The following is a 25181-nucleotide window of genomic DNA, read 5'->3' on the forward strand; positions in this document are numbered from 1 at the left end:
AGGCTAGAAAGGAGAGGAAAAACTCATTTCACTCATCAGCGTGAGCCTTCGTCTCCATTTACTCGCACAGGAATTGAAATAATAAAATACTATTTATATTGCTTTTTGTTCGTGACTACATTTTAATGACAGATGGAAATGAATTTAGTGATTTTGGAAATGTATACATGGTTGCTTCCCTAAAAAAAATTAAAAATAGAGTCATGTAAAAGTGAATATAGTTTTTTGTTTTTTTTGGTATATTAAAATGTTTAAGTGGCTGTAAATTGCTCTTTGTGATTGCAGTCTCTAGAAATGATTTTTAAAAGTATTTTATAATCTTGTAATTATCACAAATGACTGGAAAAGTCTTGGAAATGTATTGGAGAAAAGAAAAAGTATGGGAACTCCAAATATACACCTCTATTGACTAATTTCTTTCCACAGTTTATTTCCATGTTCAGTATTTACAAAAGACGTACAATGAACGGGAAAATGTAAACGTGGGTGTTTAGATCAGAGGATCGTGAATAACTGACAGCTTCCTAATTAAAGCTCTGGTCAAAGGAAGCGTTTCCTTTGCTCTTTCTCTCGTGCTTTCTTTCATTCTTTATCCTGGTGGTGGAGCGGGGCGCCGGTGTTTTGGAAGGTTTATTAACGGGTCGGCTGGTTAGCTCGGGGTAAAGCGGACAATTAGCATTATCCGCTGCCATATGCTGCCCATTGAGCCGTGAGGCGGAGACAAAGGGCCCTCTCCCACGCCGCCCTAACCTGAGATCACCAGGGGACTTCCAGCACCCGGGTCACATGTGTGCGCCTGCACACCCACGGGAGCCCGTCGCAGCTTATGAACACACTCACTGCCAATCACATGGGCACGTACTGCCGCCTCAGCAAGGTGCCCGGCCGCACACAGCTGGCTAAGCTGACTGAAAGGCTTTAGATGTTGATCGTAATGCAGAGTGTGTCATGACATGCTGCAGCCGTGTGTTTGTGTGTGAGTGATGAAGGGGATCTTTGCATACATCTGAAATATTAATGAGAAGGGGGATCTGACAATGGAAATTCAATGCAATTAATATTTGATTATAATTACTCCTACAATAATTTCCAGTGTTTATCATGTCCATTTCTTACTTCTTAATAAAGTTAGTATATTATTGGACATTTTTTATTAAAATTTGTTGTCATGAATGTACAGGTTATTTTACAATTTTGTTGTTTTGGTAAATAATTATGAATTGATAAAAATGATGAATGAATGTCGGAATGAATTCTGTTCTTTTGGTCAATATTTAACTGGAGTGTAACTAATTATGAATAAATAATAAATAAATAAATGTAATCAAATCAAAACGAATTTCTGATTTTATGATGTGTTGTGTTATTTAGTATAGAGTTGTATTTATATCTCGGCACACAGATATGATTGAATTATTAAATGTTAGATGCTGTGAGCATCAACAAAGATAAAAGTCACATTGATTGAATTTGTGTAAATAATTATGAATTAATTAATAAAGATAAGTTAAACTGTTTTAGACTAATTTCAGATTTTGATGTATTGTTATTTAGTAATGAATTGTAATACAACTATATTATCAGAACTAATATTTTTATATTTTCCTATATATTTATATATTTACTTTACTATATATTTACGTATGTCTTACTTTTTATACCCTTTTGCCTCTTTGCCTTGTTTAAAAGATCTAGTCTTTCTTACAGAGCTTTAACATCATATCATGTCGTGTGATTTTATTCTATTTAGAGTAAAAGTTGCCGTGATGTTGAGAGGTTTGTTTAACTTAAAGTAACTTGAAACACATTGGGCCGCACATCTGCTCTTCGTTACGAGGATTGGTTCTTACAGATGTGGGAGTTCAGTCAGGGAGGAATTTAAATGGCAGGTGACGAAGACACCTGAAAGTAAAGACCAATGACAGAGAATGAGCGAGTCTCTCTTCAACATGTATACCTAGCGTTCTTTTCCATGTCATACATGCTAGTGTTTTCTCTCTCCCTCTGAGAGGTTTTGTCCCATCTGGTGCAGATGAACTGGGAGAGCCATGTTACTGGGCTGTAGCCTCATGTCTTTGATCCTCCTCTGCTGGAATGGGCACTTCTGCAGCTGTAACCACTGCTCCGCTGGCCCGACCCTGTCCAACCCCACAGCTCCTAAAATACACATGCGTAAACAAACACATATGCACCCTAATGCCCTCGCATATTAATTCATTTGTTTTGATGCTTTTGTTCGGCGGGCGTGCATTTCGTCGTCATTATATTACAATTAAGCGCTGAAGCGCGCACTGCACAGCAGAAAATCCTCCTTTTTTTTTTTTTTTTAGAAGACTTCTAAATTAGCCATCTGTTACTATAAAGAATTTGTAAATTGGCCATATGCGTTGCGTTGCATTGCATTGTCTGTGTTGTATTATGCAGTCAGGTTTCGTGGTATGTGTGAATTAGGCCGAGGGTATGAGGATACGCTTCATGACATGAGCTTGTCTGTATGGTAGTCGCTCTTTATATTAGATATGAAAACAGCAGCCTACGTTCCGTCACACCTGTCTGTAAGCAGTTGTTCTTGGTCATAATGCCTGATTTTGTTTTTCTTTTTGCAGGTGTATGCACCATCTCCCAGCTCAGAAGACTTCAACAGAGACTCTCCATCCTACCCGTCCCCCAAACCCCCCGGCAGTATGTTCGCAAGCACTTTCTTCGGTCAGTCACGATCATTTTTTATCACTTTTTTTATTATTTATCATTTACTTTGATTTGATTTTGTTAATGAAGTTTTTTGTTTTTTTTAAGGCCAGAAACATACTTTATACAAATATGCAAGAACATACATGAATGCTTGGCCAAAGCATTGCAAACACACAGTTTTGTTGTATACATATCGCATACATTCTTGCATTACTGTGGCGGTAATAAACCCCAAGTGGGCAATAGAGATACCCTCAAATATGTGTTTGCTGTCAAACTAGCTGTGTTATCATTCAGGTAGCTAGCTATACATATATTGATTTGAACTAACATGTTATCATCATTTAATTGAACAGCGTGTCTACAATTGCATACTGTGCCTAAATAGATATTACATTTGATGAGGAACAAACAAAAAATTATGTGCTATATAGTATGAATGAAATTCGAACGTACTATATCTGCCATGTTGGCTTTGTCATGTGACCTACAGCGTCATTTGCGTCACTTTACTGGGATAGTAAGGTGTTCCTTTACATGCGCACTTCAGAATCTCAGTGGAAATAGTACATGATCTAGGTACTTTTTGCCTACTGTTTTATGAATACTGTGAATTCAGACATACTACTCTTTCTATGTATTGTTTTTCACCTACTGTATAGTAGGGAAGTAGGCGTATTTTTAAGGTGCAGACGAACTGAAAGAGAATACGAGATTCTCACTAAAGCATTACATTGTGGTCTGACATATTTCATAATGCATGAAATTGAGCTTTCATAGCTAGATGCATTTGCGTTCATGTACTTGCATAGAGTATACTTGCCAAAGACCGAATAAACCTTATTAAAAAAATTAAATAAACATTGGCTAGTTTCTAGGATGTCACAGAAACTAGAGCATCCTTTGCATCCTAGAAACTAGTCAACTAGTCATGCAGAGTTGTAATATGGACTGAGTTCATTAACAGGTCTCGCACATATATGTAATTCTTGCACGTTTAATAATTCTAAAGCCAAATCTTCTTCCAGTCTACTTTAGTTTTCATCAATATTTTCAAACACTAAACAACTTCTAGTACGTTCCGTCCTCTAACCCACACATTCAATTTTTTTTTTCACAATTGGGAAGCCTTCTCTTTACATTTCAGCCACTGTCTATCATGCTACCGACTTCACAGACTTAAATAGTAAACCAACCATGCGTATTCCAGCTTTGCCAATCAGGACAGATAAACATTATATGGCCATTTCCAGCCGTGTGTTTCAAACTGTGAGGAATTTCTCCTTTAAAAGTTGAGGCGGAAGCAAGTGAGCAGCGGCTGGCTGAATGTTATCTCAGCTGCGCTCAGCGCTTGGCTCAGACTCAAGTGTAAAAGCAGACTTAAAGAGAGACCAGTCCGTTTGACATCCTCTATCCAAAATAAGGAGTGGGGAGGTCAGGCTTCGGCTCACATATCAAACTGTGTGTTGTGTTTGTCCTTGTTTATCAGCAATATTTAATACATTACTGTCACCTCGGTCTCGCTCACAGTTTAAACCTCCCTCGGCAAGAAGTTACAAAGTAACTCAAATTAAAACTAGAAAACGAAGATATTCCCCATGCTTTAATGTTCAAATTTTATCGTTGGTTGCATAATCAGATGGGACCCACAATTCCACTGACCCGTGGAGCTCATCCAATGGGATCAGCCAGCCAGGGTATGGGGGAATGCTGGGAGGATCTTCATCTCACATGCCACAGTCTGGAAACTACAGCAACCTGCACTCACACGACCGCCTGGTGAGAACGTTTTGTGGATTCAGATCAAATACAAACCTTTTATGTAGTATGACCGTGCTCATAGAGCTAAAAGTTGCTCTTCCTCTGAAGTTCCCATGTTCTCTCTCTGTCACAGAACTACCCGCCACACTCGGTGTCTCCCACAGACATCAACGCTAGTCTGCCGCCCATGTCCAGCTTCCACCGCAGCAGTGCCAGCAGCTCACCCTTCGTCACCGCGTCTCACACCCCACCTGTCAACACCGCAGAGGGAGTCATGGGTACGTGTGTCCTGCACATTTGTAGTCTTACTCTTGATTTATCATTCTTAGGAATAATTTCATGAGAATAATTAAAAATTATTATTATTAGTATTAATTTAAACTTTTTATTTTGTTTTGCCATATACAAAATATATATACATCAGTATACATCACTTTTTTAGAACGATAAGGTCACACACCTTGCACCAGCTGCTACTTGCCTATAAAGAATACATGACACTAATGTCTCTGTCAGCTCTGTTCTGATGTGAATGCCGTATCTCTGTGTGGTCTTTGTAGCTGCTGCCAACCGAGGGAATGCCACTGGAAGCTCTCAGACTGGAGACGCGCTGGGAAAAGCCCTGGCTTCGGTGAGATACTTCTCCATTCAACTAGACCGATTAATCCATGCATTAACCATTTCAGAGAACAGGGATTTCCTTCCTTCCATATGCATCCCTGGTTTTACAGACCGAGGAATGGATTAAAGACATTGCGTTATTATTTTAACTACTGAGCGGTATATGGTTTCAGGCATCGTAAACATACCCCAACTTGCTTTCGGGATCTTCCTGTTGCAGACGTGGGCGAGATTACCCGACATAATGGTGCAGTTAATTCTTTAAAGGACAGGACTTGTGCTATTAGGCTGGGTATTAGTAGCAGTGCAGAAGGTTAAGAGATTGAATAAGGTCAGAGGATCTGTTTGTGGATGTTTCTGGACCTAAGCCCGGATAATTGTGCTCTTAATCTCACAGTATACAAGAAAAGGAGCTGTACATAAAAGCCTGTGGATTATTCATTGGTTTGGATAATGAGGGCTGGCGTTCGTGCGAGTTCCTAGTGTGTCCCTGAAACTGGAGCTTACAATAACCTCTAAAACTTGCTGAGCTTAACTTAAAGACTTATTTAGCTCCTAAAAAAAATCCTGCAGACTTGCTTATCTTACAGTAAGTCACAACAAGACTTTTTTTTTTAAAGTAGGAACACATCTGGACTGATTCAGCACAGTTTCGGACGGGAGCCGTAGACTCACCTCTCGGCTGAGGAGAAGGACAAGCTTTTTATAACCTTTTAATGTTGGAAAGGTTGTAGCGCCCTCATGTCCTGCGGAATTAGAAGCCTAAAATCGCTGCTCTTTGATTGGGGAAAAGAAAAATGTAATAAGATATTGTGAGTGAGGCTACGAGAGCACTCTGGCACACAAACAAACACAAGACAGTGCGGCTGAAAGATAATCACAAATTAAGTCTTTTTGTATTTGCAGACTCAATTCTATTAGCATGATAAAGCTGCGGTGAAACGGACACGGTCGGGCTGGGGTGGAGGGAGGAGGGGAGGGGGAAACGGCCTAACTGCTGCGGCTCAGCTCTGCGGGCCGCCCATTGTGCCACTTTTGTTTAGGTTCCCTTTGGATGGTTTGTGCTCATTGGGACCCCGCTGGCGGAGAGCAGCGTGACTGATGAGGAGGCGGAGATCCGTTTGTTGTTTGTAAAATGAGTGGTGTTACACTAGAGATACAGCAGTCAGCCAGGACACTCGAAATGGCTCGCTTTCACTCATTAGGTCAGCAACCGTAAGAGGTCTTGAAGCACGAAGGCGGAGGGGACGGACGCTTGCCTGGCACGGTTATGAGGGATCAGATTCGGTGTTTTACTGGTGAACACAACTCTCATGAAACATACTGTACAGTTTGGTCCAAAAGTCTAGAGATGACATGGAAAAAAAAAGGTTTAGGATTTCGACAGCTTAAAAACAAAGCAATATTAATATTTCAGTTTCTACACTGCGCCACTAATTAAATAAGTACATTTGTGACACTGATCATGTGACTCTTCGTGCAGACGCAGAACATGATCATCAGGTTTTAAATTAACTTGTGGAGTTTATGCTGCTCAAGTGGAAGATAGACAAATCAAATACGAAGACATTATGAAATTCATATTCATTTCCTAGTCAACTTTTCACTAAAATTATTATGCTGATAATTTAATTTGTGAAGAATAAATGTGCACTGAATAAGAAAAATGCTATATAAAAGCATTGTGTATTACACATATTTGAATCTTCAATATCCGTTAATATCACAGAGTATTTCTTTCTTTGTATCTCTGTATATCACTCTCACTCTATAATCACTTGCCCCCTCTGTCTCTTTCTCTCTCTCTGTCTACTCTGAGAGATGAATGTACTAAAGCCCCAGGCAGGATTTACAGAGTTGATTGAAACACAAAAGTGTGGCATTCAGGATTTAATAAGAAGATTAATAATGATAGTATCCGCATTTTGATGTGTTTTTAAGTCAAATGGACTTCATGATCCCCAGCAAGTGATGGCCCACAACTTTAGAGCTGTTTTTTCTCAAATCCTGCCAGATAATTGGGATCAAAACCTGAATATTTCATAGTGGTTTCCATTATGGGACCAAAAACCATTTTAGCCGAATGCAGAGCATGGCTTGAATTTTTACTTTCATTTGACATTTGGCTTAACCAAAAAATCCCTTTTCAGACAAAAATTTCTGAAAAAGACTACCGGCAGTGTTGCACAATGAGGCAAAGGCATCGGTTAGTTTATTCTGATGTGGGCAGGACTGTGCCGTCTCAGCCGCTGTTTATTGGGCAGGCAGGGAGCGGCTTTATTACCTCTCATCCATAACTGAAGATGAGCCTGAGACGCCCCTCCACACAGCCACGGGCCAGACTCATTCACTCTAATGAGCTCCAAAAAGAGAGATTAATGACCATGTCTTTTCTCTCTCTTTCTCTGCATCATCCAGCTGCTTTTCTCTACTCCATCTCCTCCCTATTGTGTATTAGAAGTGACGTTATAGGTGCCATGTAAACAGAATTTGAGGGTGATCTGAATTAGGGTTGTATGATAGTGTATTCTCATAGAAATGTGTTAACCAGTGTTTTATATATCAGATTTTATTACGGCTTCTAATGTTGCTCGTCCAGTCAAGTTTTGTGTTAATGTAACTGCTTTGAATTTGTTAACGCAGGTGTGACATAATGTGAAGCATTTTTTAAAGACAGAATTAATTTCTGAATAATTTTATCTTTTTGGTATATGCCTGCAACCCAGTTATATATTAGTAAAAATATTAAATAAAATAAAAAAACAGACATTACTACATGGTTATGTTATGTAAAACACATTTGATATAAAACAATTCTGATATATACTCTCACTGTTTTGGTTTATGTCGGGTATAAATAAAGCAATAAATAATGAAATAAAACATTACTTCATGTTATGTAATATATAAAACATTTGATATAAAACAATTGTGATATACTGTCACCGTGCTGTAAGAGTTTGTCTACCTCTAATGTGAATTATTACCACCCCTGTTTGTTTAGCCGTTTTCCCGCTCTCTTGCAGGGTTTCTGATCTTGTGTGCTCATGTGGTTTCACTTATGATGTGCGACATGCAGCGGGTGTGTGTCGTGGGCCCAGGCTTTGACTTAATAACAACCACAGATGTGTCAGAAACCCAGAGAACGCAGGCTGGACTGCAGGTGTCACACAGCATTTAGAGTGCAGGAGGGTTTTTTTTTTCTGCAGACATTGTAAAGTGAGGCATAGGCTTTTAAAAGCCCATATGTATTCTGTGAGCATTTTTTTTTTACTGCTGCCCTGCTTGTAAAATCAGCAGAATTGATGAGCCCATTTTGGCTGAGCACAGACTGAGGGATGCTAACCGCAGCCGTAAAGCCGCAGAGGGAAACGACAGTTTGCATGTTTAAAAGGTTGAGTGTGCTACCTCACAGACTGATCTCTTCCTTTCTTTCTCTCGCTCTTGTTTGCAGATTTATTCTCCTGACCACACCAGCAGTAGCTTCCCCTCAAACCCCTCCACTCCAGTGGGCTCTCCCTCTCCTCTGACGGCTCAGGCGGGCGCTGCCACAGCAGGTACAGTGGTGACAGCCAGCGGCCCCACAGGAAGGGCAGGTAGAGCACCAGTCTGCCTCTCTGACCCCACACACACAGTCACTCCATATACCACACCCTCACTGGGCCGTCACCTAGTGGCCCTCAAAATGTATGAATGTGTGGATTGTATAACAAAATATCTATAAGCAAATTGGTGCTTGAAATCACTTATTTCACATAATTCCTTGTCATTTAATTAGTCCTAAAGCCAGAATAGACATTTTCCATTAAATTTGACCATTAATTATAATTTGACTAACAATATAAATTTGGTTTATCATTTGAAACCTATAATGTTTATTTTGTGCTAGTAAGTGTCCTTTTGCTTCATTTTCGAAAGTAAATGCTTATTTGTTTTACTAATTTTTTTCCCCCAATCTAATGCATTCATATATTTTAATAGGGCTGTGAATCTATTAATCTTTACAGGAATAGATTTAATTACATGGTATATGCAGATTAATCAAATCTAATATAATAACATTTATTTATATTTACTGAGAGAAGCCGTGGAATGAGGATAATGCAAATACATTATTGTGGCAGATGACTAAATTATTGAATGTACACTAGCTACTGTTGAAAAGTTTTGGGTCAGTAAGATTTTTAAGTAAAAATGTATACTTTTATTCAGAAAGGATGCATACAATTTTTCAAACGTGACAGTTATCAATAAATTACATTTTAAAATATATTAAAATAGAAAACAGTTATTTTAAATCGTTATAATATTTCACAGTATTACTGTTTTTACTATATGTTTGATCGAATAAATGCAGCCTTAATGAACAAAAGAGTTTCAAAAACATTTAAAAATCGTATCGACCCCAAACATTTGAATGGTAGTGTACATTATAAAAGTATTGTTTTATTTAATTTATTGTGTTTTATTTCCATATCATCTTATCACTGACCTACAGCAATAAATTTTACAAGTTGAGTTTGTCAGTCAGTCTGAATTATACAAATGGGCTGTTCACACAAGACACGTTCTTTTATTCTGTCTGCTCTTTTTAATTGTCGGTTTATGTAAAACATCCATCAAAAAGTCATATTCTTTTTGGGGCAACTGTACAGACTGAAACTCATTTCGCACATTTAGACAGACTCTCAACACAATTCACATTCTTAACATGTTGTTTGGTTTATCATTTAGAATAGGCAAGAAGGCCGTGATTTCGATTTCATTTATGGACAACAATAATAGTGTAGTCTTCTATATGTAAACATTACATATGTAAACATGATCTGTTAAAAACATTGATCTGAGATTCTGGAATAAGCCCTTGTCTAATGAACAATCATAGTGGTCTATTCTTCACTCTAAGAAAAAATATCAAACAATTCATTCTGTCAGCTCCTTCCCTGTCTCAATGTCACACTGGCGCGGTGTAGCTACACACACAGCGAGCTCCGTCCTCTTCACATAAATGAGTATAAACACACTGTCCCTCAGCTGCAGAGATTGAAGATTGTGTCGGGGGAGTTATGCCCTGGTTAGGGGTGGATAGATAACCAACTACTGTGAAGATTTTATCTGCGTCTTACAAGACTGATGCACAGTCATTTTATATGAAAAAAAGATACATTTTTAAGCTCAGAGGGACAGACGGAGATACTAGTTGCTACAAATGGCAGTTTCTCCGGTTGATTCGGTGAGTGGGCAGTTGTGTGTGTTCATTGATATAGTGGTAACAGCTGTGTCGGTGTCTGTCCCGCTCCTTAGCTTCAGCTGTTGCCCTGTTCCTCACACAGCTGTTGCCCATGACAGACCGGCCTGCAAAGATCCTCATTTATTAGCATGACTGACTGAGAGGAAGGGAGGGAGAGGATGACTCGGCTCAGATACAGCCTTCATCTCCACTTAGCAGCCTGTACCTTACAATGTCACTTCCTCTTACCCTAGCACACCTTATCTTATGCTTTATTATGTAAAGAATTAATAATATTTTGCCAAAAAACAATTATAATATACATGTAGTCCATTTATATAAGTAAATAATGTGCTTATCAGTAAATCAGTTTTGAAAACAGTTTTGGTGGCTAATATTTTTTGTAGAAACCGATAGATGTTTTGTGGAGTCTTCGTTGAAAAGTTCAAAAGAACCGCATTTATTTGAAAGATTTTTTTGTAACAATTTGAAAGTCTTTAGTGTCACTTTTTATCAATTTAATGTGTTAATGCTGAATAAAATAATTCACTTTTTTTTTCGGATCGACCACAGACTCAGCTATTTCCTACTTTCACTCGCTCCTACGAGTCTACATCCCTTCCAGAGGCCTTCGATCGGTCAATGAGAGATGGCTCGTGGTACCATCACAGAGAGCCACAAAATCACTCTCCAGAACATTCCCATTCATGGTTCCATGCTGGTGGAATGACCTCCAACAACCCTCCAAAAACGCATCTCTTCCATGAGCACTTAACATAAAAAAATAAAAATATATTTTCTTTTTTCTTTAAATCCTCCCTTGTCTGGCCTATGCTACTCTGAGCAATGCCTGAACTTTGTATTTTGCACAATGACTTGACTTGTCTTTAGTCCTCAGTTGTAAGTCGCTTTGGATAAAAGCATCTGCTAAATGACTAAATGTAAATGTAAAGATCGGTCTAATTTGAGTTGGAAAAGTTAGACTGATTACCTCTTAGTCTTATCTAACTGCTAGTTGGTCAAACTAGTTCTAAAGACACAGTCTTAACATAGTGGCTAAGGTTATGCAACTGGCCTCAGATATTTACTGATTAATTGGTCTGGCCAAAATATAGTTATAAATATATATAGTATAAATATAGTTATTTTTGTAGTATTTAGTCACATTTGGCACACATATTGTCATTCTCTCTCGGCCTGCAGTTTTATCACATCATTAAGTTGATTTACACTCACAAGCAGGCAGTCAAAGTCCCCTTTGATATCTGGGGCCTTTTATTTTTTTTTGCTAAAAGTTTTTTGATTAGGCTGTTTGTAGACGTTGGTGCACATTGTTTCATGATGTTATGATTAAGCCAAAGCACATCCATCTGTTTATCCGGATTAAACTTAAACTTAGCCATTAGACCCGCTCATAGCCGGGTCTCTTCTGCCCACACCAGCCAATTAGACCCCAGCACCACGTGTGGAGTGCCGCACAGGCCCACGCTCATTTGTCAAGCTGGCCGCCGGTGAGGATGCCTTATTAAACGCTGCATTCTCTTCACGTAGCCACAAAGTCATTTTTAATAGGCCCTTAATGAAAGTCTGCTTCTGAGAGCTCTAAGCAAATACTTCAAATTAGAGCTGCTTTAGGGAGGACGAATGGTTGGAAATTCTTTACCTTAACAACTTCCAGTCACACAATAGGTAAAATTGTCTTTGCATTCACTGACTTTTGAAGATTTTCTTAACGCAGCCAGAGCCAGACCATACATAACACATAACAGTATAACAACCGGCAAAATAGGAAATCTCTGATGATGTCAACAGCTTGGGTCAATTGTTGGGTCTGTTCCTGGCGGAGTCAGATTGAAGGACGGCGACCGCTGATCTCCTTCCTGAACCGATTAATGTAAATAAGCCAAAAGGCTTCCTTTGAGTCATGCTACATTAAGAGTATTTGACCTGTTTTATTGTACACCATAGCCTTCACGCAAGACTTTTTGTAGTCCATTGTTTGCCAGTTGGAGTAGTAGACTTGGGAGTGAAGGCGACCCCCACTACCAGAGTTTTGATTTGTGATTAGCAGATGTGCATTCTTTTGAAACGGTGTTGATTTATGACCAGTCAAAATCAGCACGTTTAGACTGAGACCAGACCAGAGTCATTTACATCCTCATTATAGTCCTTTCCAGCCTCACACACACTTCCACAGAACAAAACACATTCACTGAATTCTTCCAGTCATGGAGTGAATTTTGAAAGAAAAAAAAGTGAAGCATTGAGTCTGGGGCTGAGAATATGGCCAAGTCAAATCAAATCTTTTGCTGCTACTTGAGTAATGTGGCAAAACAGTGCTTTTTCTTTTCCCTGACACCATCTGACATGAGATTGGTCACATCACTGCTCAACGTCCGGTAGTTTGTTTGCGCGAGTTGAGATCTAAGAGAGTGTCACAGTTTCATCCTGTTACGTCTAGAATATCAAGCTCCTCTGTTGAGCTCATGCAGTATTAGAGTCAAGGGAAGACACTCAGGGTCCAAGTCATCGCCTTTATCGGGGTCCTGCATTGTTCTCCCAAGCTTTTTTAGTCATGAGTTCATTAATAAGAGGAAGTAGGAGATGTCCCTCAGCACTGGTTTTTGTAAGTATGCGTGTAAGGGTCGTCCTCATACCCTTCTCACATTGCAGGATATGACCCAGTCATAGGAAATTATGTGTCTGGAGACCTAGAGGAAAACAGCTCACATTGAGAATAGTTGGAATCAGCCAGGATAGGAAATGAGTTGTAGTCTATTGTGAATGTGCATCAGTACATTGTACCATGTGCACTACATGCTAAATTAAAGAATGTTATATTATATTTATTTATTTTCACATTTTTTATTTAAATGCCTTTCGTTACAGCAAAGGTGCTCCTCAACTGTTAACCTGTGAATTCATTAAAAGAATCAAATCATGAGTCATTTGTTCATGAATCAGACTCTATTGGTAAAGACCATGTGCGTTGCATGAAAAACTGTGGTTCATTGCTCGTTCATTTCAGACGATCATTTTTCACCTGTTTTAATGAAGCCTGCTTGTTGTTATGTGTCATGTGACTAAAAAGCTCCTCTGCCTCCATCCACAGGTACAGCTCAGTGGCCCCGCGCAGCTGGACTAGCACCTTCCTCCCCAAACTACGAGAACTCCCTCCACTCTCTGGTAAGAGTGCCCTCCATCTCTTCCTCCCCTCCCCCTGGCACTGAGCACTTTTTAATGGACACTGTGTCAGTAGATGACTTGCTCCTGGAGGGCAGGGGGTAACTTTACATGGACATTCCTGGCTGACAAATGTCAGAAGAGGGACGGGGAGGGGGCCGTGTGGTGGACCAAACAATACCCATCCCTTGGGGCGTGTCTCCTGCCATCTGTCCTCTCTTGTCCGGGGTGGATGGAGATTGGCCGGGGTGTGTGACGGTGGGGTGGTTAGGGATTGGTTAGGGTGTGTGATGGGGGGTTGGGTGCTGGCAGCTGCTGCGTTCAACCACTACCGCGGGATTCCAGGGCTGACTGGGGAACTGAGCCACAACAGGAGATCAGTTTACAGAAACGCACACTTTCCTTACCACGTCATACATTCACATAATGGAGTGTGTAGATAAATATTTACTCTAATGCTTTGTATGCCAGCTGCAAGTGCATTTTTATTGACCGTCCATGAACAGCGGCACATCCAGGAAACAGGAAATGATGTGATCGCCAGAGTGAACCATGGTTCATCATAATTAGTTACATGAACAAGTACCAAGATCTCGGCACTTGAAGCTGCACTTCAGTGCTCTGCCCGTTTTCTCTGCCGATCTCTCGTAAACTCTGCTTGCTTCTCTTTCGGTCTCATCTCTCACTGTACGTGTCTCTCCTCTTCCTGTGTGACTGTAGAAAAATCGTGTGCACCAGCAGCTTCATGAGCATCTGCAGGATGCCATGTCCTTCTTAAAGGATGTCTGCGAGGTATTCCCGCTCTTCAGACAATCATCTCCTGTCCTTTTCTTCCTTTCAGTCATCAGCTTTCCTTTGATTCGGCCATGCTTTTTCTGTTTTGTGCTTTTGCCATTTCATGTTGTATTGATCTTTTGATTATAATAATACATGAAAATCACCATATTGGGGTTAGTTAGTGGATAACTGTCATTGATTTTTTTGTTTATTCCAACAGATGTTGTTCAACTGTCTTAGCCTTCACTCTTTCTCTTAATTTCTTACTTATTTTCCTTTTTACTTGGAATGTTTCTTTGCTTTTAGAGAATGTCATCAAAGTCTATGTTGATGTTTGTTTTCATTGAACCTTATGTTGTTTTCTCTTTCTCTCCCTCTCTTCTTATTCTTCGTTGCTCATTCCAGTCTCGGATGGAGGACCGGCTGGACAGGCTGGACGATGCGATCCATGTCCTGCGGAATCACGCTGTGGGCTCCACTGCCGCCCTGTCTAGCGACATCCACAGCCTGTTGGGACAAGCGCACAACGGGCCAATTTCAGCCATCGGCACCAGTTTCCCCGCTTCTGGATTGGTCACCAACCGAACAGCACAAATGGTAAAGAAAACTTCACTGTCACAAAGGAAACTTTAGCTTATGCGTTTCAGAGCCTCCTGAATGTCTCATTTCTTTAGAGGTCAAAGTCTCTTTCAGTTATTACAGCGAGAGGGAGAGAAGCTCATGTGTTTTTTCATCGTGCCTCTCCAAATAGGCTAATAAACAGAGCTAAGCCACCTGTTTAAAATGAAGGCCTGGCCATGTGTTGAAACTGAACTATTTTCCACTGAGAGCAGTTTAACTTAAACCCACATAGTTTCCATAAGCGTAATGGCTGGAGCGAAGCTCGTTCTCCCTCCTTGAGCTGCGTTCCTCAGGCTGAATGGGAAAAGCAGTCACAGCCGAATCTAGTAGATCAGTGCCGGTCTGGAAGACATTTCCGCACCGTGGCTTGCTGGGGCTGTGGGGACCTGTGTGATGTGAGACTTGCTGAAACTAAAGCGCTCTGTATCTCCCCCACCGTCCCACGGCATTCATTCACTTTTTACAGAAAGATTTGCACACAGCTGTAATGGACGGAACAAGCGAGGGAGGTGTTTCCCAATGGTTTCCCAATAATAGGAAATAATCATGGCCTTTTTTCTTCATTCAAAACAACATTTGGATTTTCTTTCAACTTTCAAGTGAACTGACACTGACCTCTTTGTTTTTGTCCAAAGACTAGAGCAACACTCAAAACTGTTTTCGTGAATGACCACTACAGTGGAAAGTTTACCCTTGGCCAGTTGACCACGAATATCTATCTATTTCCTGATGAGCAATCCACTGTTTGAATTTAATGTTTCAAACAGGCAGTAAATGTCTGGAATGCTCTATCACATGTTAGTGAAGCTTTTATTGATGGCTCAAGTTTCAGCATGTACAATTAGAAAAATCATTTTGTATAAATAACTTTTTTATAGTTTCTTACCCTCTTCACACAAGCCCTATGTGTGCCAATAATTTTTCATAGCCCCAATGTAAAAGAAACACATTTAAAAAATCTAAATGAAACAGACTTCAAGACTAGATGCAAACCTAGTGTGACATAAAACAATAAAAGCTATATTTCATGTAAATTCAACAAGCTGTAACAAGCTGATTGTAACAAGTTTTAGGACATGCTGTCAGTTGTTGGTTTGATTTCTGTAATGAAGTAGCAACGCCCACTGTGAAATCTCATTGGTCCAAAATCCAGCTCCAACTGTACATTAAACATCAGACATCATCTTATTTACTGAAATTGTGTCATGTCATGCAACAGTTTTGCATTGACAAGGTAATGTGACACAATTGTAATTCTTAAAAAGGATGTTTAAACATCAGATATCTTCTTATTGCCTGTGATTGCATCACATCATGCAGCAGTTTCAAACTGTCAAATTTTATTTAGACACTCAAAATTTCATGTAGATCCAAACCTGTATGATGTTCTGTGGAACATGAAAGAAGATATTTTGACAAATGTCACAGTGGAAGTCAACGCTCACCAAAATGGTTTGGTTTTCAAAATATCTTTGTTTATGTTCCACAGTAGAAAGTCATACAGGTTTGGAATAACATGAGGGGGAGTAAATGATGACAGAATTTAAATTTTTGGGTGAACTATGCAATTAAAGCGGTAATTTACAACCAGTCATTGCAACAGTGACAAAAGTGATGTTCACAAATGTTTGGCTCGCCACAGCTTATGTTTTCAGTCATGATGAACAGAGGTGTGTTTTATTCAGGCATAGAGGAGATTGCAGCGGAGTGACAGAGTCTCTCGTCTGCGCGGGAGCTGTCACACTGCTGTCAGTGGACTATGTGTTCATACACACACAAACAGAGCTCTGTGCTCCAGGCTCGACCCAAACACACACCCAGACAAGGTCCTGATTCAGCACAGCCAGCATGCTTTTATTTTGGCGCACTCTTTTCTTTTTCTGTCTCCCCTCTTTTCTTTTTCCTCCCCTCGTCTTTCTTAACAACTCAGGAAATCTGACACTTTAGTTGTGTGTGTCTGAGCTCCTCAGCTGTATGGTAATCAAGCCCAGACAGGAAAATGGCCGCCTTCTTTGGGTGGCACCCCTCCTCCTCCGCCCCTCTTCTGCCACAGACAAAGAGTTGTTTGGACACCTGTTGAGAGTGGCGCTGAGATTAGAGAGTGGGGGAAGGGGTTCGGGTCTGGGCGGCATGGAGGTTAACAGAGGCCAACAGTGACTTAGGAACGCATTCCTGAAGGAAAAGAGCCCCCCCCCCCCCCACCCTCACACACACACACACACACCGAATTCTGCTCCTTTCTCTTCCTTCTCCATGACTCCCAATCCCGTGGATCCTAGATTGTGAGCGAACATCTGCTCCTGCCTACTGTGGCAGGGTGGAAGGAAGAGATTTAGAGGGGGGTGCGGCGGTTTCAACTCCACTGCGTCGCTAATCGCATGGCAAGACGTTGATCAAATCCAGATGTGTTTGGAAGCCACCAGTGACGAATGCTGGTCAAACTGTCATTTGATGTTCAGCATGAAAGGGCAGATTGTTTGTTGCCATATCCACATGTGAATGAGCCATTTTGCTGAGTGTCCATTGAAAAAAAACACTTAACCAATATTTCAACTTGAAATCGAAATGCATAGACTTTCTTAATACGCATTCCTTGTCTTCCTGCATGTTTTTGACCCAGCCCCCCCCCCAATTTTTTTTCTAAATTAAATAACTGATGTCACCTAGGCAGTACAGAATCCTAGATAATATTAGCTAAAAATGTAGCTTTACCATCACAAGAAAAAATTACATTTTAACATGTATTAAAATGGAAAACTGTATTATTTTAAATTGTGATGAAATTTCGCAATATTACTGTTTTAATGCATTTTTGATTAAATAAATGCAGCCTTGGTAAGCATAAGAAACTTCTTTCAAAAACATTTTAAAAAGTCTTTTCAAAACAAAACTTTTAAATTGTGGTGTAGGCATTGTTTTAGGCTACTGTTTTACTGTTCTGCAGCCTTCCTCAATTCTTGCCAATAATTAAAGTAGTAATTTAATATGTAGTAAATATCAATGTAATAATTGTTTACAACAATTATAGCAAATAATGACAGATTTGAAAATGCCTAGTTCATGTCAAGTGTAAACTTGACCTTCAGATCCCACCACAATGCCACTTTTATTGTTTTTGTTTTGTAAAAAGAAAGTTAGATAACACTTTATCTTACAGTGTCCTTGTTGCATATGTTACATGTACTTACCATAACAATAACAGTAAATTATGCATAATTACATGTAACTAACCCTCAACCAAATCCTAATCCTACCCTAACCCTATAGTAAGTACATGTAGTTAATTATTATTACTCATTAGTTAAATATATAATTACACTGTAACAATGACACCTTAAAATAAAGTGTAACCAAAAGTTAATATGAATTAATACGTTTTTTATAAAACATTGCATACTATAAAAACATATTCTGTATGTGCTTCATGTTTATGTCCTGGCGTTTGCCGCTTCCCTTCTACCACATAAAATCTCGTCTGAAATGGTGCAGCATCCAGTCCGCTGTTGTTACAATCATCCTGCCTCTCAAAATATACAGACAAACGCTTCCAAATTGAAAACAACATGAGAGTGTTTTTTGGTGGAACCGAGTCAGGACTCAGGACTGAAGTGCCTCGTGTCTCTCTGAGCAAAAATTTGGGGCTGTGAAGGTCATTCTTTGTAGTGTGAACACCACTCAGTTCTCCAGAGGGGAGGTCACACTCTACAGTAGGAACACAGAGACTCTCTCAGCTTTGAAGTCCAAGATCTGTCTCTTCCCCGATTTAATGTAAATCACTTTTGTTTTCTCGGCACTGATCAGATGGCTTCATGATCAGAGGGACTCTTGATGTTTTGCTCTGTTCTCTGCCTCATGTATTTATGGCGATCTGTTCTGACAGGGCTCTGTTCACCGCGAAGAGACCGTCAGCCTGAACAACAACCACGGTGGCCTGCAGGCCAGCGCTGGTCCCACCTCCAGCTCGGAGCTCAACCACCAGGCAGAGACGTTCAGAGGTTGGGACGCTTTTTTGCACCACTTAATTGTTTTGTTTTTGTCAGCTCAATCTCCATTTGGCACTTGTTAACATGTATTGGTCATATTTACCAGTTATGCTTCTTCAGTTATGATTTATATACAAGTATCAAAACAAAGTGTTTATTTACCCAATCGGTGCATGTGTGTGTGACAGGAATCGCTAGCGCTCTGGCCGCTCACATTGCCCCTTCTCTGGACCTGAAGGTTGAAAATCAAGAAAAGGATGACATGAACGATAACCAATCCTCAGACGACCTCAAATCAGACGACGAGTGTGATAAAAGGGATATGAAACAGAATCGGGGAAGCACTCGACCAAGGCAAGGCAACCGTTCATCAAAGCACTCCCTCTAAAAGTGTCCTTCAACACTTCAGCATTGACCTTAGAGACAGTGAATATTCAGATAAGCTAGTGTCATTAAATATTAGCATAGAACACCACTTCGATTAACTTTTTATGCCTGAAGTTTTACTCCTTAATGATTTTAAATTCAATGTCACACCAAACACGCAGTGTTCAGGTGTTGAGGCCACATTGTTCCCTCCATCTCGTCTGACAGCTGTGATTTGTTCTGCAGCAGTGTAAATGAAGACGAGGACCTGAACCCTGAGCAGAAGGCGGAGCGCGAGCGTGAGCGGAGGATGGCCAACAACGCCCGCGAGAGGCTGCGAGTCCGGGACATCAACGAGGCGTTCAAAGAGCTGGGCCGCATGTGTCAGCTGCACTTGAAGAGCGAGAAACCCCAGACCAAACTGCTCATTCTTCACCAGGCCGTCGCCGTCATTCTCAGCCTCGAACAGCAAGTTAGAGGTCAGACGCCGTCCTGCATAATTAGGGTGACCAGACGTCCCGTTTTTCCCGGGACAGCCCCGTATTTCCACTCTAATTTTAGTGTCCCGACTTATTCTGAAAAAATCATGTTTTGTCCCTTATTTCATCGTTAATATATATATATATATTTTTTATATATAATAGGTTTCGTTTCCGAAAGGCTAAGTGAATATATATGTTACGTTCAAACCGTGTAGCGCGCGCATGACAGAGAGGGAGAGACCTTGTGTGTGTGTGCTAGTGTGCCTAATGAAGCGCATGTAAGACGCATTAATAGAGGGAATGCATTAACGTCACTTTCCCGCCGGAACACGCCCCCTCAGCCGGACTGAGTGGCAGAAGAGCAGCTGCGTGACTGGATTTAATAGGGGAAACTGCGAAAACGCAAGTAAAACAAACGATTCTCAGTTTAAACTAAAGATTGGACTCAATATAGTGTTCCTTACAACTTACTAAAGATCCAGTGATCCATGGATATTAACATGCAGCCAGGAATCGTGTTTCCTGACATTTATATGTGCCTGATTTCGACACCAGGGAAATACATACAGCAAATTTGCCTTTGAACTCTTTATATAAATACAAAATAGGCAGGTCTAAATCCAGGTGATCACTTATCAATGTTATATATATCATCATATCGTCTAGAGACTTAAAACTTGTATAGTTTTTTGTCAGTGTTTATTTAAAAATGTCAAATTATACAGAATATACAGTGGTAAATATTTGATTGATGAGTTGTCACTGCAATATATAACAATACAATATATAGAGAATGATTTTACCACTAAATTCAGCATATTGACACAAAAAGGATAACTGCAAATCCACCTTTCGCTGCCTGGAGTCCAGTTGTTTCTATGAATTGTAGCGATCTATTTGCTTCTCTGTTCTGTAGCTTTAGGTAGTCTGTAAAAATATTCCTCATATTTCTTGTCAAATCTAGTTGTACAGTCAGTCTCAAAGCTCTTTCCCGTTTTAGACGCGCTTTGTGTGTTTTTCCGCAGCATTCACACTGAAAACCAATGCTGGCGCTCAGTCTTTTTGCCACTTGTGGGCGTAACTGCAGTCACTCCGGCCAACGGTGACGTCACGTGCATTCCCTCTATACGCATGCGTTCTGTATCTGTCCCGTATTCCACTCCGAGAAATCTGGTCACCTTATACATAATGCAATTATGTCATGTTTATATAAGACCTGTCAGTCAGTTAAAATACGTCAACGTGATTAATCTAGGAAATGAATCTAGATTAACTGTAAAGAAAATTTAAAAAAAACAGCGTTAAACAAATGCAATTCATTCTACACAACATCCAGGAGCATTTCTTACCTTTTATCAGAAGCAACCCCCCTCAAAAAAGTGTCCCATGTTTTGGTAATTTTTTTGACAGTATTGTGGATATGTGGATATGTTGTCTTTGACTTCAGTACAGAGTTGTTCACAAGCTACACACACAATAAAGAGCCGCTTCATCGTTGACTAGTGATTGAAGACAAGTTTTTTTTTTTTTTTTCATACAGTACAGTGTTGGTAAATATCCACCTCATCCATCATCCAAATCTAGCATTTAAACATCTGATCGAAAACACACAAGACATTATTACTTAAATATTATCAGGGAAAATGATTCTCCACTGTAAGCTCCACTGTCAGACAAGGATTTATCAGTAATATTTTACTTGGGGGCCCTTGGCAACAGTGCTAAATTATGTTAATCAGTTCAGCAGAATAGCTGGTTTTATAAGGCAATGAAAGTTACATATTTTTGCTTTACAAACTCAACAAAAATGGTGAGATAATGTGAATTCTCCTGTGTCCAGAGAGGAACCTAAACCCCAAAGCAGCCTGCCTTAAGAGGAGGGAGGAGGAGAAGGTGTCAGGGGTTTCAGGTGACCCCCAGCAAGCCCACCCTCCTGTGCACCCGAGCCTCACAGACACATCCAACCCCATGGGCCATCTGTGAACAACCAGGTAAGATCAGCTCCACAGAGATGTAAAACAGGCAGGTGGTTAAAGCACGACACCACAAGCAAGATTTTTCTTTGCTATTGCTTTGACACAAGCTCTGTTCCAAACCCTAGTGAACTGCATCCTTGCCTACCTTCCTTTTGGAACAGTATTTATATTGCGAATGCACCCGATGTCTTAAAGGGATAGTACATCCAAAAAAGAAAATTCTGTCATTATTGACTCCAAACCTATTAGACTTTAGTTTATTTTCAAAACACAAAGATATTTTTAATGAAACTTGAGAGATTTCTGTCCCTCCATTGAAAGTCCATTCCACCAAAACTTTGACACTTCAAAAAGTTCATAAAGACATTGTTAAAATAATAACTGATCAAAACACATATAGAACATCCAAAATAGTAAACGGCACTTCAAGCTTATTTGATGTGCACTGTGTATGAGTGTTGATCTGTTCACTATATAAAGCAATCACGTCTCTTCAGAAAACTTGGATTAAGCTGCTCAATCCATATGGATTACGTTTATGATGTCTTTATAAACTTTTCGTAGCATTAAAGTTTTGGTGTAATAGACTTTTAATGAAGGGCTTCATTAAAAAATCTCTTCATTTGTGTTTCAAAGAGGAACGAAAGTCTTATGGGTTTGGAATGAGATGAGGGTGAGTAAAATTATGATGGAATTTTTGTAAATTTTGGAAAACGTACATTTTTTAGTATACGATACACATGAGAATGCGATTTGAGTGTCAGTACAGTTGGGTCACAGCAATGTCCTTAACTTTCCCTCACTTTTCAGGTCAAATGGATCCCGATGGCGTGTGTTAGACAGAGTCGGTGATCTTGCTTTCCACGGGCGGACAGGACTCACAGTTTGTGACACGAATTTGAAAAGACAGACCACTCGAAGCAAAATACCACCGTTAAGCAATCCTGAGATAGAAGAAAACTGGCAAGTGCCCAGCTCCCTGTGAAGACATCCCATATCGATAAGCAACTTTCTGCCCACCAGAGAAAAAACAAAATCAAGCATAAAATCCCCTCAGCACATATCGCTGTCTGCAAGCCGTGTGCCGCAGCTGTACAATCAGAGACTGTCGACACCCCCTCCACCCTGTACGTGGAAGTTGCCTTGTGCCTAAACTGAATTGACGAATGCATTGTAACAGCAATTTTATTCTTTTCTTTTCTTTGTTTGTTTGTTTTTTTCCTATTTATTATGTTACTGAGCTGTAAGTCTATGTTTAAAGGGAAAAGTTCTGACATTGCTATGAGAATCTGGTGGCGTTTCAGTAGATCTGCAGTTTGTCCTTCACATCAGAGTCGTGAGCCTCTCTCCCGTCGGTCTGTGGATGGGCCACTCGGCTCAAACATGAGATTAATATATTCGGATCAAATTCCGTGCCCTTTGTCAAAGAATCTGATGGTGTTTGAACGTTCAAAGACTCAAGGATCCCTGTGTCTAAAAAAGAAAAAGTAAAAAGAGAAGTAATATATTATTTATATTTATCGTACATTCATTCCGCAAATGACAGCATGAGAAACCAAAACTACCTAATTCTTTATGACGTATGTTGATAGTTTAGCTCAGAGTCCTCGTCACAGACAGAAAGTTACTTAGGCGAGATGGGATCAGCCTGTGCGTTTTTGACCAGGACGATGGTGGAACGGCAAACTCTGGCTTTACTGAAAGGCCAAAGGTCAAACACTAGCTGACATGTTTATACTCGTTCATGAGTAGTGCAGATACAGAAAGCAGAACGTTACAAAACCCCAGCATTCCCTGCATATTTCTTAGTGTCTTAAACGGGAAAAGGGACGCGGTCTCGTCCTTTTGATTCCTTTGCCATATAGTGTTATTATGGGTAAAGAGACAGACGTATTTCCGATACAGTTGATTTGTATTCAGACATTACATTATTCGGTGGAACAGCCGTGGTTATGCCGAGGACATCTGTACTGAGGAATCTCTGTTATACCGCGAGACATGGCACTGTTGGAAAAGAGTTGGATTTACAACGAAGACCATTGATTCTCCTGGCCTGAATTGAAGTTTTGTTTTAAGTTCTTTTGTTTTTCTAAAACCATTAACAATTAAAAAAAAGAGAAAAAAAAAAGAAGTACTCAAAGTAACCACATGTTATATGTTTATTTGTAACTGTATACAAAGCATCTCTCTAGGCTTCATAGTAAAGCGTATTTCTGTCGTGTGAAAATAGAAGGATGTTCTAAGTTACTTAGAATGGCTTCGTCTTTCCCCTCATGCATTGAAGTACTTATTACTTGATCAGCAGAATGTGAGCGCAATGTCTGTTCGAAAAAGAGAAGTTCTATGAATTCAAATGCTGTGAAGCATCAAAATCAGCAAACAGTGGAAATGATGAACAAAGCCGGTTTGGATCAGGATTTTCTCTGCCGTTATTCGTTTTGTTTTTGAATCTGAAGAGAGCAGCAGTCACTCACCACTTTTGTTTTATAATGTATGCGTTTTTTCTTTAAGACCAAAAATGTTTCGTTTTCTTGCTTTGGGTCTCTTTTTCTAGCGTGTCTGTTGTCTTCCATGCGTTCACACCATTGAAACTAGACTGCCACATTCTCATATGAATCACTCTCTCCATTACAAAGTCAAAAGAACAAAAACTTAAGGAAAGATATACGTTTCAGAATATCACCATTATTTTCCTTTTGTGTTTTTCTTTTTCTCTTTCTTTGCTTTGTGGAGAGTTTCCTTCCTTAAAAAAATGATCATGAAATCCATTAGTCTTTGTGGCCTTGTTATACATTTCAGTATTCAAGAGCTTGTATTTTTGCTGGCTGAAAATGAATCGAGGTTTTGAGTCATCTCTTTGTCTGTTGTTTTGTTTCCTTTTTCTTTTCTTTTTTCTGTGTTCGGTTTTTCCTCTGTTGGATATGTTAGATTTTGCTGTATGCCCTGATGCTTTCCCTCATAACAAAAAAAAATCTATGAAAAGGATAAAAAAAAAACATTTGGCTTATTTTTCACTATAGTTAGTCTTTTATACAATAATATTGTAAGAACATTTCTTGAATTCTAAATATTACTCTTTCTAGATTTTTGAAATCAAAAGTTTTGAGTAAAAAGTTTCTTACTTTATTTTACTATATTAGATAGTAAAAAAAAATGTACGGTTATTTACCATAACCTGTCCATTATTATAAAAAAAGATTATCGATAGCATCTTAAGAACATAAGTAGGATTGTAGCTCGCAGTCTAGTACGTATGGGGTATTGTACGAGCTCGATGTTCCAGAGAATGTGCTCTCCATCTCTGTCTCGAGTCTGCATTGTTGGTTGATGAACGATTTGTACCCATGTCAAAATTCAAGGTATTGTCAATGCACATCAGAAAACCAGCAGCAAGAAGTTGAATTCTTTTCTTTTTTTTTTCTGTCTCTGTAACAGAAAACACAATATGTATATAACATTTATGTAGCAATAAATGTGCCATCTTTTTTAA

General features: G+C 39.7%; 1 protein-coding gene across 10 annotated transcripts in view; it reads left to right on the forward strand.

The window, feature by feature from the left end:
• The window catches only part of tcf12 (transcription factor 12), a 114628-nt gene extending 89447 nt beyond the window's left edge, over nt 1-25181 (forward strand). For 3 of the 10 annotated variants that reach the window (XM_077229447.1, XM_077229451.1, XM_077229454.1), the window contains 13 exons: nt 2607-2706; nt 4331-4470; nt 4586-4730; nt 5013-5083; nt 8528-8669; nt 13416-13489; nt 14207-14278; nt 14669-14860; nt 18765-18879; nt 19056-19221; nt 19480-19712; nt 21556-21706; nt 22502-25181. In XM_077229447.1, the coding sequence (XP_077085562.1) occupies nt 2607-2706; nt 4331-4470; nt 4586-4730; nt 5013-5083; nt 8528-8669; nt 13416-13489; nt 14207-14278; nt 14669-14860; nt 18765-18879; nt 19056-19221; nt 19480-19712; nt 21556-21698 (1593 nt within the window). In that variant the 3' untranslated portion in view covers nt 21699-21706; nt 22502-25181. The remainder of the gene's footprint in view (nt 1-2606; nt 2707-4330; nt 4471-4585; nt 4731-5012; nt 5084-8527; nt 8670-13415; nt 13490-14206; nt 14279-14668; nt 14861-18764; nt 18880-19055; nt 19222-19479; nt 19713-21555; nt 21707-22501) is intronic. The other 7 variants (XM_077229449.1, XM_077229452.1, XM_077229456.1 and 4 more) reach the window with 3 other exon arrangements.

Source organism: Siphateles boraxobius, unplaced genomic scaffold (genome assembly GCF_051911475.1).
Source record: "Siphateles boraxobius isolate OS27281-9 unplaced genomic scaffold, OSU_SipBor_1 130, whole genome shotgun sequence".
In the NCBI taxonomy this organism is placed as follows: Eukaryota; Metazoa; Chordata; class Actinopteri; order Cypriniformes; family Leuciscidae; genus Siphateles; species Siphateles boraxobius.